The sequence below is a fragment of the Cynocephalus volans genome, chromosome 16, assembly GCF_027409185.1.
Source record: "Cynocephalus volans isolate mCynVol1 chromosome 16, mCynVol1.pri, whole genome shotgun sequence".
Lineage (NCBI taxonomy): Eukaryota > Metazoa > Chordata > Mammalia > Dermoptera > Cynocephalidae > Cynocephalus > Cynocephalus volans.
In genome coordinates this window covers 8,643,317-8,662,031 of record NC_084475.1, presented here as the reverse complement: position 1 = coordinate 8,662,031, position 18,715 = coordinate 8,643,317, and the positions used below count along the sequence as shown (strand labels likewise).

The window sequence follows — 18,715 nt, the reverse complement described above, 5'->3', positions numbered from 1 at the left end:
TGCTGGTAAACCTGGCCTCAAATTTCATAATACCATTACTGTTTTTACATCTTGCCACTAATTTTGGCTTTACTGTATAAAAAAAAATTCCTAGAATTGTTGCCAGTGTAATTTCTCTAATGTTCTGGTGATTTTCATATATTTTCAGTAATTTTATTACTGTATTATTATTTTCTTTGTATAAATTGATCAAAAGAACATGTTTTCTATTTTAATATGCTTTAAAAAAATGATTACATTAATGAAGTAAATATCAGGAAAGAACAAAGTATAATATCAAAATGTTCAACTCAGTTTCTCTCCAAGATCACACTGCATAGTATAAAAACAGGCAGATTTCTAACCTAAATAGAAAAACACGAAATTGCCTAAAATAAAACTGTCTGAAACAGCTGAAATTACAGGTCATATGTTTCATAATGAGAATTATCCCAACTAATCTCACCTCAAAGCAATCCATTAATGAATGCAACATATCTCCCTTCTCAGTACCTTCCGTGAAATTACAATAGGGACATGAAGGTGGAGGAGAAGAAGAGAGGGAAAGAGAAGGAGCACGAGGAGGAGGACAGAGAGCAGGAGGAGGAGGAAAAAGAGATAAGAAAAAAGGATTAAGGAAATGGAAAAAACAAAAGAAGAAAAGAAAGAGACAACAAAAATCTGTATAATTAAGATCTCAAAATAAATATTATCAATTACAACATAACACTAACATAATTTTTTTAAATGGGAGTTGGTCTTTCTATGTACAGTCATTTTTTTTTTCAAGCCATCAGTCAGTAATGAATGTGAGTTTTACTGCTACAATTCAAAAGCTTAATGCATGTAAGCTTTCAAGTGTGTCAGCAATTTCTGTACCTATAAAATAGGAAAAAGGATTCAAATACCTGCTTAATTTGTCATGATTTTGATTTTCATTGAATGTTAATGTTATATACCCCACGTCTAGAAGAAAATTCACAAACATATTTTATATACCAGGATGAAAGTACTTATTACGACTTTTTCCTGTGACCTTAAAACTATACCACTTTAAAAAGTAAAGGAAGCTACAAATAATTCATAGCTAATATCAAAAAATCTCCAATATTCCCTACATAGACCTTAAGGTATTAAATTAATTACAAAATAAACAATAGAATCTAAAACCTGAAAAATCAAGTAAGACGTAATTTCTAAAGTTTTTTTTCAAATGGGCACATGCACACAATGTTCCACAGTGATGTGTGAGTTACTCAATGAAGACAGAATACTCCAAATCCCCCATCCATGCAACCATTCAAATTAACTTAAAAATAGCTAACACAGCACTACAATCCAGTCTGTGACTCAGAGTCATACATGAAACATATATAAAATATACTAAGAAAGCACATCAAAAACTAAAGGTTGAAAAGTTTAAAGATTAAGAAAAAAATGGAAAAAAATTTCATTGCTAGATTATATAAATAAATCTCTACTTGAATTATATATTCCTAGAAAAAAAATATTAACATACTCCTGGGATAAGAAAGAATACATTTGGGAAAAAAGTGTATTTTTTAACAAAGACTAGAAAATTCAAATTCTAGACCATCTAACACATCAGAATGAAAGTGTTGACAGAAATGCCAGCAACATAAATAAATGAACCCTTTGTCTAGAGCACAAAAATTAACTCTAGCTATTAACTGATCATTCAGAGAAAGTAAGAATAAGAACCTAGCCACGCATTCTCACACAAAACTAAAATCAAAGTAAAGTCTAAGCTTTCTAATAAGTCGAATATTTAAATTATTCTACTGTAATCAAGAGATATAGTTCAGCCTCATTAACGTATGTATGTTATAAATATATGAGAAAGCAACTCTTTTATATTTTTCACTGTTAGTACATTCTTTGAACAATAAAAATGTAAAACAAAACCCCAGACAGGCCTAATTTCAAGGCATTACCTGAAAATATTTTAGATATTTTAACTTTATTATACAAATGAAAGATTTAATCCTCTGACCAGTTAAATAATCGTGAAAAGTACTCTATGTGCTAAGAAATGTACGGCAGAAGTTCAAATGGCTACGGGCAAAAGCAAGTTTAAAAGAGCAGCTCCACAACTTTATTTTTCACTTTGATGTGGCTCTCTGGTAAAAGGAATTTGTCTTTCTGAGGGATTTCCTGCGTTCTTCTCCCACACTGTTAACAGGACTTCCCTCCAATGGCAACTTCCCCTACCCTTTCAGACATGAAAGTGTTTTCCTTTTGATTTATTAGCCTCCTCTCATCAATTGTACTTCTCTCTTCTCTTCACTAGCAAACTCCCAAAATTAAGAGGAGTACCACATATTTTCATTTCCTATCCATTAACCACCTTCTACTTGTGCCCATTAAACGAGCCGCCCATCCTCAGTCTCTCTACCCTCCACCAGCATTTCCACCTTCTACCTGTGCCCATGCCATGAGCCGCCCGTCCTCACTCTCCCTACCCTCCACCAGCATCTCCACCTTCTACCTGTGCCCATGCCATGAACTGCCCATCCTCACTCTCCCTACCCTCCACCAGCATTTCCACCTTCTACCTGTGCCCACGCCAAGAGCCGCCCATCCTCAGTCTCTCTACCCTCCACCAGCATCTCCACCTTCTACCTGTGCCCACGCCATGAGCTGCCCGTCCTCACTCTCCCTACCCTCCACCAGCATCTCCACCTTCTACCTGTGCCCACGCCATGAGCTGCCCGTCCTCACTCTCCCTACCCTCCACCAGCATCTCCACCTTCTACCTGTGCCCATGCTATGAGCCGCCCGTCCTCACTCTCTCTACCCTCCACCAGCATCTCCACCTTCCACCTGTGCCCACACCATGAGCCACCCGTCCTCACTCTCCCTACCCTCCACCAGCATCTCCACCTTCTACCTGTGCCCACACTATGAGCCGTCCGTCCTCTCTCTACCCTCCACCAGCATGTCCACCTTCTACCTGTGCCCACGCCATGAACCGCCCGTCCTCACTCTCCCTACCCTCCACCCACCATCCTTACTCTTGGTGCTCTCTAAAGACTGGAGCTGTTCTAGTCCCTGGTGAAGCCACCACGTCTAGCAGTGTGACTCCAAAATATGCCTCCTGTGCTTGAATCTCATGAAGCTTGTCGCCTTGAACTCCCCAATTACTCTTACCATCTCTTCAAACTCTACCAGTCTAAAATAAAACTATTAAGCCTCTAAAATGTGCTTCCCCCTTCTGACAGTAAATTAACCGACAGAAAGCTAACATTTCCATTTCTCAGAACCAAACCTGTAGGAGCCCTTCAGTTCATCCCTAAGAATCCTCTCAGTCCTTCGGTCCGGTCACTAAGCATTCTTTAGTCTCCTTCAAAGGTTTTTCCTTTCTATCCTTTCCATCTTCACAGCAATCATATTAACATGGAGTACACTATAAACACCTAGAAGATAATTGGTCCCCTTTTTCCATTTCTGCTCACATCCATTGTAACCTTCATAATGCCATCGAGTCAACTTTCATAAAGCACTGCTTTCATTAAAGACCATTATCAGTAAGAACGCTTTTAGGTTTGTTAAAAATAATAATCCCTAATGTCAATCGATAAATGAGAAATGGACCACTGATATACTGTTGGCTGAAGAAAATGGACAACTGACAGATACACTTTTGGCTGAAACTGGTACAAACCTTCTGTAAGGCAATGTACCAATGATGTAATATAACCTAAGAAAGCAATTAAATATGCATTAAAAGATATAAGGAATATTATTACAGCATTATTTACATTATCAACAAACTGGGAGCAATGTAGATGCTCAGAAATAGCAGAATACTTAAATAAATTATGGAACATCCATCCAAAAGGAAAACGAATGCTACCATTAATAGTCATGTTTATAGAATTCTCATAAATTTATATAAAATTTAAAATTGCACATAAGGTAGCATTTATAATATGACCCCAATTTTATTTAAATTGTCTTTAATTTTGTAAAACTACACAGAAAAAAAGAAGGAAAGACATATACGAGGGTACTTTATAAAGTTCACAGGAAATTTCATATTATCTTTTAATTCTATTTTTCCACAAACTTTTTGAAGTATCCTGGTATAACAAAATGTTAACAAATCTTTTAATGTTAAGATTTTGGAACATATTTTATTCCTCTGATTTTCTGTCTTTCAAATTACAATTTATTTTTACAATAAAAAGTATGATAAAATTATTTTAAATTCTTTATTTCCTGAAAGCATTTAAACAGCATATAAGTAAAGCAAAATGTGGAGGGGAATAAAGTCTCCAGGGCTCACTACTGCCTAAAATTTCAAAGCTAAACTTCTCAATTTAGCATTCGAAGCTCCAATACAATTCAGCCTGACAACACTGCCCACTAATTCATGCATAAATCCCAAAGACCCAGTCATGACAGCTCACTAACATCACCAATCTTTCCTCATGCCTATTTCTACCTTGAATCCCTACCTCCCCTCTTTTCCACCTACCTAAACACTTTCATGCCTCTCAGCCTTTGTACGTGAAAAGTGAAAACAGCTGTTGGAAACGGCTGCTCATCCATGAAGCCTCCCTGAGTTTTTTTAACCCAAATGACTTTGCTCCTCCAAGTTCTCCTTTCCCTCCCTGCCACCTCAGTATTCTACTTTCCATATAATTCATTTTGGTATTGTATCATGTACACCAGGATCTTAAATTATTATTTAACAATTTTATGTGTATATCTTATTTCACCAACAAGAAAGTTAGCTTATCAAGGACAGGGACTATTTTATCCTTCTTAGGAATGTTATTTCTCTTTCTTATACTTAAAGTCCTTCTCAGGGCCAACACAGTACTAAATATCTAACATCCAATATTCATTTAATAGAATTAAATTAGTTCAGATGTTATCCACATACAATGATTCTACCACATCAATACATACATAAAACAAACACTTTTTTTTCTATTCCATTGATTTCTATTCTTCTCATTATTTCCTTTATTTTATTGTGTGGATTTATTTTGCTTTTATTTTACAAATTTTTTGGTGATGCTCAGATCATTGGTTTCATCTTTATTTTTATTTTTTTCAGTATCAGGATGTAAAGCTATAAATTTCCCTCAAAGCACTGTTTTAGTAGCATTTCATAAATTTTGATATGTTGCATTTTATTACATTCAGTTCAAAATAATTTTTATTTATGTCGTGGTTTCTTTTTTGATTCATGGATTGTTTAAATGTGTGTTGTTTAATTTGCAAATATTGGGGGTTTTCCTAATTTTCTTATTGATTTGGGACTTAATTCCAATGTGGTAAACTCATATTTATTAATTCCTGTTTTATAACCCAACATATGGTCGATCCTAGTAAATGTACCATGTGCATTTTGAAAGAATGGGGGGGGAAAAGGTGTCAATTGTTGAGGAATATGTAAAATAATAAATGTGTATGCACCTGAAACCAGAATAAAAATTGAAATAATTAAAGGAAGAAACATAATGTCACAATCATAGTTGAACATCCTGACACCCCTTTCTCAATAATTAATAGAACAACTAGATATAAAAATTAGCAAATACATAGAAGAATTAAACAATATGATCAACTGTCTTGACTTGATACTTATAGAAAACTATATCTAACAATAGCAGAATTTACACTTTTTTTTTTACCCCAAGATTCCAACTATTAAGGCGAGCTTCAATGTCACTGTCATCCAGAGAAACAGGAGATTTTTTCGAATGTATTTCCTGAAATATAAAAGAAAAAAGGGAAGAAGGAAGGAGGGAAGAAATAAGGGAGGAAAGTGGGAGAAAGGAAGAGAAGGAAAGGAGGAAGAAAAAGAAGGGGGGAGGAAAGTAAGAAAGAAAGAAGGACAAAACACATGTCATTCAGAGTAATAAGGGGTTTATGTGCTTCTTCAGTAGTGCTATATTGGCCTCAGAGGAAAGCACTGTGTTACAACTGAGCTAGAGTTCTCAATTCTAATTAATGACTATTATAGCTGCTTAGGGCTATAAGATGCCTTAACAATATATTCACACAGTAACTAGATTTCAAAAAAAAAAAAAAAAAAATCAAAAGAATTTGTTAAAAATTAATCCAGACTCTTCTTTTTAAGTTTTCTTACAAAAAGTTTTAATTGTAGTATACCACAGTAGCTTTAAAGGGTGGGGGGTGGTGAGCACTTGAAAAGATAAATTATTTACTCTCATTAAAATTAGTTAAAAGCAAAGTTTTGTGTTGATGTCCAAGAGGATCTTTTTCTTAAATAATTCTCACTCATACACTAAATATAAAAAGAAATAAGCTTTGAATTCACATCACGTAAACACAATTATGATGATTCTTTACTTTTTAAAAAATAAAAAATTCACGCTTTTTCTTCCTGTATAATTTATTATATCACACATTTATCAAACCGGATTAAAACTGTAACTAACTAAAGACAACCTAAGATTTGTGCCCCAAATTGGACAATGATCTGAAAGCTCTAAAAACACAGAAAGGTAAATCTCTGTAAAACAGCCCAAAACATTTCTTTTGAAACTAAATTTGTTGGTACAGCATTTTCATGCTTTCAGAAAACCCTGTTACTAACAAATATACCCATTTGCCTGTGGTCACTTAAAACACGGAGTGACCAAAAAAATGCAATAAAATGTTCTTCATATTTTACTGAGTCTCCTACTTTCTATTCAACAAAATGTTAAACTTCCATTATTTATATATTATATTAGTATTTGTTATCAATTCTACTTTTTGTATGTTTTTCTTTGTGAACAAGAACTTCTTACATAAGAAAATGTACCTGCCTTATTTTGAGTAAATGAGATTGATAGTTACTAAATCATTACTAAGAATGCGCTGCCCTTTATATTAAATCTTTTTTGGATCCGAACTATCATTAAATAAAATGCAATGAGTTATGTTTAGAGCAATATGTGCCAACAGAGTCATGCATTACACACCATCTATCTTGTAACTAAAAGTGATATAACCCAAGACAGCCAGAGTTAGGCAATAAAGACTGTAGTCAGCAAGCATAGTTTTTCTCTTTCCAAAGCTACCTGAAATGCTCATTAGCACCTTGTTCAAATCTATGTTAAACAAATATATGCAAAATAAGTATTTATATTTCAACATATAAGCAGTTCACCTTCTAATAAGCACTGTTCTCTACTTCACTACAAGTTAATCCCAATTTCTTCTTCTTTAATCACTGGATACATAATCATACAGAGTTAAAGGGAAAAGGAAAAAAATAACCAAAAAAATGAAGCTTTTCAAAGTTATTCTTCTATGCACAGGAGAAATGACACCTCAGAAGCACTGAGAAAAGCAAAAGGAATACTATGGAATATATCAAACATAACCCTTTCCTTGACATCAAAGTGTTCACCAGAACCTTCAGATTTTATTCACTGTTTTTAAGCAATCATTGGAACTTTGACAATATGGAACTAAAACTTTGTGAAGTTATTTTTAAACAACAAACAAAAGTAAAATCTGATCTTACAAGTATCTTTGGGGTAATATTTTGTCCATCTTCTCCGTAAGTTGTACTCATAGAATGTGATCTCACTTGGAGCTTCCCACTATACTGTTCCCTAACAAGAGACAAAAAGGGAAATAATCAAACTTAAGACAATTCAGAGGATACAGAGTATCAAATCTATGCTTACCATTTTTTTCCTTTGGAAATAAGATGATGGTTCATATTAACAAATGATGTTTCAATAGCAAAGAAAAAAGATATATAAATAATACCTATCTGTATTTCTCATATTTTATTTCATTTAGATTAAATTATAAGTAAAATATCACATAAATGTCACATACTTGCTTATAAACATTTGCTATTTATAAGTGGGGCTATAACAACACATATAATAAATAATAAAAAAAAGTATTGAAACCTTTTCCCCTTTCTTCCCCTTTTCCTAAGTGTAGAAGAGAGAAAATAAAGCATATGTTCTGAGAGAAGATCGTTTTTAGAAGGTTAGCAAATTTTGTTGGATTCATGTTCCCATCAAGATGAAGTCTTAAAATACATAAAATAACAAAATCTTCGTGTAGCTTAAAGTTTCAATTAATTTGAAATCTTGTCAGAAACCACAGATATATCAGTCTTGTATTAAAAAAACACACCATGTTAATTCAAGTAAGATGTGGTAAGTGCAGGATAAGTAAGAAACTAGTTTAAATGGAATTCAACAAAAAGTCTCTTCTCTAATATAAAATATCATATAAAAATACAATCCCAAATTTCCTACTCTAACCTGGAGTCTCTCTTATATGTTTTTATTCAAGCTACTTCAGTGAAAGCTCTATGATTATGAATACCTATTTTCTGAACAGCTGCTTCAAGACACACGAAACAAAAACTAACCATCATATAATGAATTAAAGTCACTAACTTTCAACCATAAACCATATCAGGATTTCCTTCACAAATTGTGGGCCATACTAAATATTCCCAAAAGGAAGAATACTAGCTCAAAAAGACAATATTAAAACTAATGTATTTTTTGGTAGTAACACTGATAGAATAACATTCCATAGACTAGTTAGTAAGTAACGTAGAATGCGTGAAAAAGTATCCCAGATGTCCAAACAGTTAAAAGCAAATAAGAAAAATAGGCACAGTAATATTTTGAGAATAATTTCATCAGTCAACATGCTTGAGCTGATATAAGCATTTAAAACTCAGTATGAGAAAAAAGGCAACCTAATATATCATACTAAGCAGTGGCCTAGTCTTCTTTAAAAACAGATTAAAAAAACATAAAAAGAGCTATACTTAAAAATTGAACAATGCTTAAATATTAAAAGTAATTCTTCTCATAGAAAATATTAATAAAAAAGAAGCTAAAACTTTAATCTATTTATTGTACAGGGTGCATAAATAAAACAACACACCTTTTTAATTCACTTGTAGCTGTCCTCCTATACCAGTCAACCTCTTCACAATAAATTGTCAAAAAAAGTTATTGGATCCATGACTTAACCTGCCATATACTTTTCAATCATCTACAATCTAACTTCCACTCACCCTGAAAGTGCTATAAGTAAGGTCATCAATGGTCTCCTAGACACTCAAGCAAATGAGCTGAAATTTGTCCTTACTCTAGTTGATCTCACTAAAATATTAAGGACAGTGTTTTAAAGATGCTGTATTCATTGGCTCCATAGAATCATTCTTCCCCAGCTCTCATCATATCCTTCAGAAATCTCCTTTATAGTAACCTTCACTAGGTTTTCTTTTTCTGCCTACTCCATACATGCTGTAATCCCAGGGTTCTGTGTCTAATCTCATTTATTTTCATTTTACATGCTTTCCTTGGATGATCCAACACATTATTTGTTTTTCAAATAATAAGGAGAAGCTTTGCTTACCAAATCTACGTCTCCAGCCCAAATTGCTCTCTTGGCCTCCAAACCCATTACAAATACAAATTGAATAGCCCTGCTTCCAATTCAACATGTCCAAAACTAAACTCATTATGTTGCCCCTAAAACATGACCCAAAGAAGGCCAAGTAAAGCAGAGACATTGCAGAAGCCAGCTTCTTGTGAAGGTAGCTGAGCCAACTAAAGGAAAAAGTCAGTATCACTGCTTAAATCTGGCTGGCACAAGAAACATAGAACACTAGGCACAGAAGTTTCATTTCTTGCCTTCAGACTGTCTCCAGCTGGAAACACAATTAACTTGAACTCTAAGTACAAACACAACCTCAAATTCAGAGTGATGGGGTTGACGGTCATAGTGAACAGTGAAACAGAGGGTGGGAGAAAAGTTCAATCCTAAAAGACTCTTTATGAATAACTAGTACTGCCTGCCAAACAGAATAGAAAGTCCTGGTGCTTACAAAGACAGCCTACAATTGGTACAGGGGAAATGATCACAGTGAGTACTTGTGCCAATTAGAAAAAAAGCACTGTGGCTCGATTAATTTCAGGGTGCCAAAACTAACACAGAAAGAAAAAATTCAGTATATTAGTAAAATTCCCTGACATGCACTTTACTACTCTAAAGTAGTAAAACTATAGGAAATATAAATTTTCCCTTTCACTTTTTCTTAATGCTAAAATATTTCAACAGAAATGCAGAAACAGTCTCAAAGTATCTAGAGATATCCTGCAAAGCTTTCCTTTAGAAATAAAAGAGAGATAAAGACTTTCCCAGGCAAACAATAATTGAGAGATTCATCACCACTCAACCTGACTTAAAAGAAATAATAAGGAGAGTTCTTCAAACTGAAATGAAAGGACACTAATTAGCAGCATGAAGACACATGAAAGTATAAAACTCACTGGTAAAGTAATTAAATAGTCAAACACAGATTACTCTATTAATGTAATGGTGGTACATAAATCATTTTCAACTTTAGTAGAAAAGTTAAAAGACAGAAGTCTTAAAAATAACTATAACTACAATAATTTATTAATGGATACACAATATAAAAAGGTGAAAATTGGGACATTAATAATATAAATGTGGGATTAGTAAAAGTGTAGAGTTTTGTATGCAATCAAAGTTAAGTTGTTACCAGCTTAGAACAGACTGTTATAACTATAAGATGATTTACATAAACCTTATGGTAACACAAATTTTTTAAATGTAGTAGGTACATAAAGAAAGCATACCACCACAACAACAAAATAATCATCAAATCACAAAGAAAGACAATGAGAGAAAAAAATAAACAAAGGAACTAAAAATGGTCAAAGAGCAATTAAGAAAATGGCAATATTAGGTCCATAAATACATGAAAACTAAACAACAGACTGTTAAACAACTAATGGGACAAAGAAGAAATCATAAGGGAAATTCGAAAATATCTTGAGACAAATGAAAAGGAAACTACACATACCAAAACATATGGGGTGAAGCAAAAACAATACTAAGAGAGAAATTTATAGCTGTACAAGTAAGAGCTTACATTAAAAAAGAAGAAAAATCTAAAATTAACAACCTAAATTTATACCTTAAGGACTAGGAAGAAAAGAACTAGCTGAGCCCAAAGCTAGCAGAAGGAATGAAATAATAAAGATTAGATTAGAGATAAACAAAATAGGGAATACAAAAACAAAAGAAAAAATGGAGCCATGAGTTAGTTTTTTGAAATATCAACAAAACTGAAATACTTTTAGCTACATGTACTAAGAAAAAAAGAGAGAACACTTAAATAACTAAAATCAGAAATAAAAGAGGGGGACATTACGAATAATTTAACAAAAATAAAAAGGGTTATAAGAGAGTCCTATGAGCAACCATATGCCAACATATTAGATAACCTAGAAAATTCCTTGAACTACACAACCTAATACAAATCTGAACAGACCAATAACTAGTAATGAGACTGAATCAGTAATAAAAAACCCCCAATAAAGAAAAATTCAGAACCTTCACTGGTGAAGTCTATCAAAACATTTAAAGAAGAATTAACAGCAATCACCCTCAAACTCATCCAAAATATTAAAGAAAATGAAATACTTCTAAACTCATTTTACAAAAACAGCATTACCCTGATACCAAAACCAGACAAGGACACTACAAGAAAAGAAAATCTCAGGATAATATTTCTAATGAACATAGATGCAAAAATGCTCAACAAAATACTAGCAAATAAAATTCAACAGCACATTAAAAGACCATACATCATGATCAGGTGGGATTTATCCCTGGGATTCCAGGATGGTAAAACATATGTTAAGCAATATATGTGATATATCACATTAACAGAATGAAGCCGAAAGATTATATATCATCTAAATAGATACAGAAGAGCATTTGACAAAATTAAACATCCTTTCATGATAAAAACTCAATAAATTAAGTATAGAAGAATTGTACCCCAAAATAATAAAAGCCATAAGAAGATACTTCAAATAGTTCATGAAAAAATAGTTAAAATGTAACACAAATCTTTCCATGAATTTTTTACCATGAATTTTTTGAAGTACACGGATAACATATTCAATACTGAAAATCTAAAAGCTTTTCCTCTAAGATCATGAACAAGGTAAAGATGCTCACTTGTACTACTTTTATTCGGTATAGTACTACAAGTCCTAGCCAGATCAATTAGGTAGGAAAAAAATAAATAAATAAAAGGCATCCAAAATAGAAAACTCTAAAGACTGCATTTAAAAAAAAAACTGCTAGAAGTAATAAGTAATTCAGTAAAATTTCAGGATACAAAACCAACATACAAAAATCAGTAGCATTTCTGTATAATAACAACAAACTATCCAAAAAGAAATCAAGAAAACAATCCTATTTACAATAGCATAAAAAAGAATAAAATACCTAGGAATAAATTTAATCAAAGAAGTAAAAAACCCATGTACTGAAAACTACAAAACATTGACAAAAAAATATTGAAGATACAAATAAATGGAAAGATATCCCATGTTCATGGATTGGAAAAATTAATATTACTAAAATGTCCACACTACCCAAAGCAATCTACAGATTCAATGCAAACTCTATCAAAACTCTAATGGGTTTTTTCACAGAAATACAAAAAACATTCCTAAAATCCATATGGAACCACAAAAGACCCTGAATAGCCAAAGCAATCATGAGCAAAAAGGACAAAGCTGGAGGCATCACACTTCCTGATTTCAAAATGTATTACAAATCTACAGCAATTAAAACAGTATTGTACTAGCATAAAGACAGACATATAGACCAATGAAACAGAATGGAGAGCCAGAAATAAACCCAAGCATATACAATCAACTGATCATTGACAAAGGTGCCAATAACACACAATGAGGAAAGGGTAGTCTCCTCAGCAAACAGTGCCCACATGCAGAAAAATAAAATTGGGCCCTTATTTCACACTGTACACAAAAACCAACTAGAAATGGATTAAAGACTTAAACACAAGACCTGAAACTGTAAAACTACTAGAAGATAACATCAGGAAAAAGCTTCTTTACATTTGTCTGGGCAATGATTTTTTTGGATATTACCCCAAAAGCACAGGCAAGAAAAGCTACAATAAACTAACAGAATTGCATCAAACTAAAAATCTTCTGTACAGCAAAGGAAACAATCAACAAAGTGAAGAGACAAACTTACAGAATGGAAGAAAACATTTGCAAGCCTTATACCTGATAAGGGATTAATATCTAAACTATATAAGGAACTCAAACAACTCAGTAGCAAAAAAACAATCTGATTTTATAAACAAAGGAATTAGTACACATTTCTCCAAAGCAGACATACAAATATGAAAAATTCTTAATGATATAGTTTGGATATGTTTATCCCCTAGCTTTTGTGCACCCCCGGAGCTCATGTTGAAATCTGATCCCCAATGCGGCAGTTTGGGAGGTGTTTGGGTCATAGGGGCAGATCCCTCAGGAATAGATTAATGCCCTGCAATGGGAGCTGGGTAGTGTGTGACTTCTTGCTCTATTAGTTCCCACAAGAGCTGGTTGTTTAAAGGAGACTGGCAGCTCCCCTCCCTCTCTCTCTCTCGCTTCTTCTCACCATGTGATCTTTTTGCACCCACTGGTTGCCCTGCTATTTTCCGCCATGAGTAGAAGCACCCTGAAGACTGCACCAGATACAGCTGTCCCAGAATCGTGAGCCAAATAAAACTTTTTTTCTTTATAAATTACCCAGTTTCAGGTATTCTGTTATAGAGAAAACAGACTAATACATTCAACATCACTAATCATCAGGAAAATACAAATCAAAACCATAATGAGATATCACCTCACACCTAAAAAGATAAAAGATAACAGGTGTTTGCAAGAATGTGGAGAAAAGGGAGCCCTTTTACAATGTTGGAAGGAACGTAACTTGGTACAGCTACTCTGAAAAATAGTACGAAGGTTCCTCAAAAAATCAAAAATAGAACTACCTTATGATCCAGCAATCCCTCTTCTGGGTATATATCCAAAGGAAATGAAATCAGGATCTCGAAGAGATATCTGCACTCCCATGTTCACTGCAGCATTATTCACAATATTCATGATATGGAAGCAACCTAAATGTCCATCTACAGATGAATGGATAAACAAAATGTGGTATATATATATACTATATTATAAGCCTTAATAAAAAAAGAAATCCTACCATATGTGACAACATAGAAGAACTTGGAGGACATTTCGCTGAGTGAAATAAGCCAGTCACAATAGGATAAATACTATATGACACTTCTTATATGAGATGCCTCAAGTAGTCAAACCCTTAGAAACAGAAAGTAGAATGGTGGCTGCCAGGGCTTGCAGGAGGGGAAAATGGGAAGTTGCTGTTCAATGCACATAAAATTTCAGTTACAGAAGATGAAAAAGTTTTAGAGACCTGCTGTACAACATTGTGATTATAGTTAACAATACTGTGCTGTACACTTAAAATTTGCTTAAAATAGATCTCATGCTTTTACCACAATAAATAAAAGAAAAAGAAATACTATTAAAAATAAGGGAAACTTCAAAAATGTTTATTTAATTTATATTCTCAATGTGATTCAAGTGGACATTCCATATGTGAAAAGGGAATGAACAATCTGTGATAACAAAAGCTTGCTTACAAATGAAAAACATTTTAAAGTCACAATGAAAGAAGAAAATAGCAGATTAAATATAGCAGAAAATCAAATCAGTGAATTAAAAAACCAGTTCAAGGAATTCTCTGAGAAAATGAAGGAAAAAATTAGGAGATTAATATAATAAATGAAAGTGTAAGAGATGAAGAATATAGATCCAAAATTTCTTACATCGAGATAATATAAATTCCAGAAGGAGGAAACAAAACAGAAACTGAGGAAATAAAGAAATAGTACTGACAACGCCAATCAAGACTGCATCAGAGAAGGGCCTTACAGAATGAACTTAGGACATCACTTTTAGCTATGACAAAAATGTAATGCAATGAAAAGGACGGAAGCTGAAGGTCTGCCAGGATCTAGTTCAGAAACAACTAGAGATAGCCAGAAGTATGCCTACTGAAAAGTAAGAAGGAATCAAAGATCCCCACCTGAAGTAGGAGAACAAAGCCAAACTCACTAAGAAACCAGAGGCTGGGATGGACTTCCCTGCTTTTGAAAGGAAGCTGAAAATAAGTGTTGGTAGCTATGGCTTATAAGAAGCTATATGCCTAGGAAAGGCAAAGGACACAGTAGCCTCAAAACCATGACCTAAATCAAATTTATGCTGTCTCGGTAAATATTTGTAATATCCTTGTTATCTATTAAAGCCACGTAGTAAGTAGTCTCCAAATATCGGCCCAATGAATCACACCTCCCAATTTTCATGCTCTTATACAGTCTCCTTCTACACTGCATCCAGGCTCAGCCTATGACTCGCTTTACTCAATAAAATGCAGCTGACTGACACTCTACTAGTTCCAGGTCCAAGCTTTAAGATGGCCTGGAAGCTTTCTCTTTTCATAGTTGGATGCCCTGAGCAACCATATAAGTCTGGCTATCCTCCTGGAGAGGAGAGACCACATGCAGGGGCCATGTGAAAAGCCCACCTGGAGAGAGAGAAAGGAGAACTCCAGCCTCCATAGCTAAGCCCAGCCTGCTAGCCATCCCCACCACCAAGGTGCCAAATGAATGAGTGAGCTATCTTCAACGTTACAGCCTAGTCAAGTCCCCAAATGAGTGCAGGCCAAACAAAAATGAGAAGAACTGCCCAGTTGAGTCCAGTCAACCCATAGTCCTAAGAGATAATGAAATCATTGTCCTTTTAGTTATTAAATTGAGATGGTTACACAGTAATAAGTAAATAAAACAAAGTGGCTCCTAGACGTAAAGTACTGAATAATAAAAAACTAAAACATATAGCATCAGCTTTAAGAACAGATAGCTGGCAGAAGTTGGATCTCAAGGAAACTGGAAATGTTGGAAGGACAAAGGGGAAAGTGTTATTTGAAGCTGGAGAAAAAGTCAACCGATATTATGTAGAGATGGAAAGTCTGGCAACAGTGTCATCTGTGGTAATGTGGAAAATAGAAAATATACTTAATGAATTTGCATAGAATTTGGCTAAAGAGAATTCCAGGTAAAATACTGAAAATGACAAATGGTTTATTTTAGCTGTGTATGGAAAGGTAGAAATAGAGAGAAATTAAAGAAAAAAGATTAAGATTTCAAGCAGGATATAGAAGATAGATTTCCAACACAGGACTTGTGGGGTTAAACAACTATTTTTCATTCTCGGCTTCTTCAGCTAGCAAAAGACTGGTAGCAAGAAAAATTCTGAGGACAAAGATCAAATCCAAGGTTTTGCCAGTAAAACATGGACTCAAAGTCAAAATCTCAAGGATATATCTGTAAAATACTTTGTTAAGACCTCAGAAAGATTGTGGGCAGTGCCTCAAAGACCCTCTCAGCAAAACAAAAAGGCTTCTAAACACTTCCATAGTATACCTCTTAGAATCTCTCTGATAGATTGAGGGCTTCTAAGAATCACAAGGGAGCTGTACTATATAGCATACTGATTCTTGGACCAAAACAGAGAAGATATGTCTCAAAGAAATTTGTGCATATGGTGTTTATCTAATAGAATGGATTATAATTTGATACATAGAAAGCCACAAAGTTTTTAAAGAAATTATACTATCTTCACCTGAAAGAGAGTTCAAAATAAAAAGAGGCATTTGGTCTGAGAAAACTTAGTTTAAAGCAAATTATTTCCTATGGTAAAAGAAAGATAACACAGAAGACAAAGCCAAGAGCTCAAAGGACAGAGCAAATAGGAAGAACCACTCCCAGGAAGCAGCACTAAGCCTTAATCATAACAGAAAACATATGCCTGGCTAGGTTTCAGGATTGCTATAGGAAAGGGAGAGAAGGAGGGGGGATAGGGAATGATTGAGTAAGGGACACAAAAGTAATTGAGATTTGTAATGATGAGCATGCTAATAATATTGATTTGATCATCACATACTGTACACAAATACTGATAGTCAACTCTGTACCCCATAAATTTGTATAAATAAAAATAATAATTTTAAAAAGAATTGTTATAGATTATCATTGCTATGTGCGTCCCATTTTCCCTACTTTTTGAATGGGAAAGTTTATTACCTTTATGCAGTCCCTTTCTCACCACTGATTGTTGAATATGTGGGTGGGTATGCAGGGAGATAAATTCTTCCTTTAGTTCACAGGTCTTCAGATTGGAAGAGGACACACCAAGGAAGCCTCACCACACCTGTACCTTATTTTTAAGTTTACTGAGGTATAATTCATGTACAATAAAACCATTCCCATTTAAAATGTAGTTTGATGAGTTTTAACAAAAATATACACAGCTGTGAAACTATCACCATAAATATGCAGATTATTTCCATCACACTCAAAAATTCTTTTGAGCCCATTTAGGGGTAGCTCAATCTACCCTCCCTCAATTTCAGACAACCATATTTTCTAGAATCTCATATATATGAAATTAAATAGTATATACATTTTTGTGTCTGGCATCTGTCACTGAGGATGCTTTTAAGATTTATCCATGTTGTTGCATGTATCAAAAGTTCACTTTTTGTTGCTTAATAGTATTCCATTATATAGATAAAACATGATTTGCTCCTCTATTCATGTGTTAGTGGACATTTAGATTGTTTACACATTTTGGCTATTACGAATAAGGTACTATAAGCATTCAAGTATTTATGTGGACATATGTTTTCATTTCTCTTGACTAAATATCTAGAAATAGAACCACTGGGTCATATGATGTTACCTTAAAATATATAAGCAATTGCCAAACTGTTTTCCAAAGTGGTTGTGCCATATTATATTCCCATCTACAGTGTAGGAGACTTGTAGTTTCATCACATCATACCATACTTGGTCTTCTCAGTCTTTATCATTTTAGCCATTCTAATGGGAGTATAGTGTTATCACATTGTGCTTTATAATTTGCATTTCTTTGATAAAGAATGATGTTGACCAGCTTTTCATGTATGTATATTATTAGCTATTTACATTTTTGTGTGTGTGTGAAATGTCTGCAAACTCTTTTGCACATTAATTAGGCTGTTTTCTCCCTTTTCTTGAGTTGTCAGAGTTCTTTACATATTCTAGGCACAAGTCTTTTGTCAGATATATGTAATGAGAATACTTCCCCTCATTCTGTACATTGCCAAGTAATTTTCCAAGTTGTGTCTTTCTAAAAAGAAAGAGTTTTGATAGTCCAGTTTATCATTTTTTCCTTCTTTTTTTATATCCTATTTTAGAAAACTCTGCGTACTTCAAGGTCACAAAGATTTTGTTTTCTTCTAGAAACTCTATAGTTTTAGCATTTTCATTTAGGTCTACAATCATTTCAGTCTTTTCCCATGTAAATATCCAGTTGTTCCAGCAAAATTTGATAAAAAGAACTTCCTTCCCTCACTCAATTCCATTGTCATCTTTGCAAAAAAATCAATTGACCATATCAGTGGGTTCTACAATTCCTTTTGTCTTTTTGTTGTTTTTCAGTTTATCCATTTTTTTCTTTTGTTGTCTGTGTTTTTGGTGTCAAATCCAAGAAAAAAATCATTGCCATGTCCAATGTCATGATGCTTTCCCATGTTTCCTTCTAAGAGTTTCATAATTGTAGCTCTTATGTCTAGTTCTCTGATCCGTTTTTATTTAATTTATATATGATGTAAAGTAAAAGTCCAACTTTATCCTATTGCATGGGGATATCCATTTTTCCCATCACCATTTGTTGAAAGACTGTCTTTTTCCCAATGAATGGTATTGGCACCCTTGTTG

The 18,715-nt window shown here is 33.7% G+C and overlaps 1 protein-coding gene across 4 annotated transcripts in view; it reads right to left on the bottom strand.

Moving 5' to 3' along the window:
- Positions 1-18,715, bottom strand: part of CEP112 (centrosomal protein 112) — a 539,861-nt gene that overhangs the window by 485,356 nt on the left and 35,790 nt on the right. For 3 of the 4 annotated variants that reach the window (XM_063080878.1, XM_063080876.1, XM_063080879.1), the window contains 2 exons: positions 7,496-7,586; positions 5,649-5,726 (listed from right to left, as the gene is read on the bottom strand). In XM_063080878.1, the coding sequence (XP_062936948.1) occupies positions 5,649-5,726; positions 7,496-7,586 (169 nt within the window). Of the gene's footprint in view, positions 1-445; positions 468-5,648; positions 5,727-7,495; positions 7,587-18,715 lie in introns of those variants that run through there. The other variant, XM_063080880.1, reaches the window with a different exon arrangement.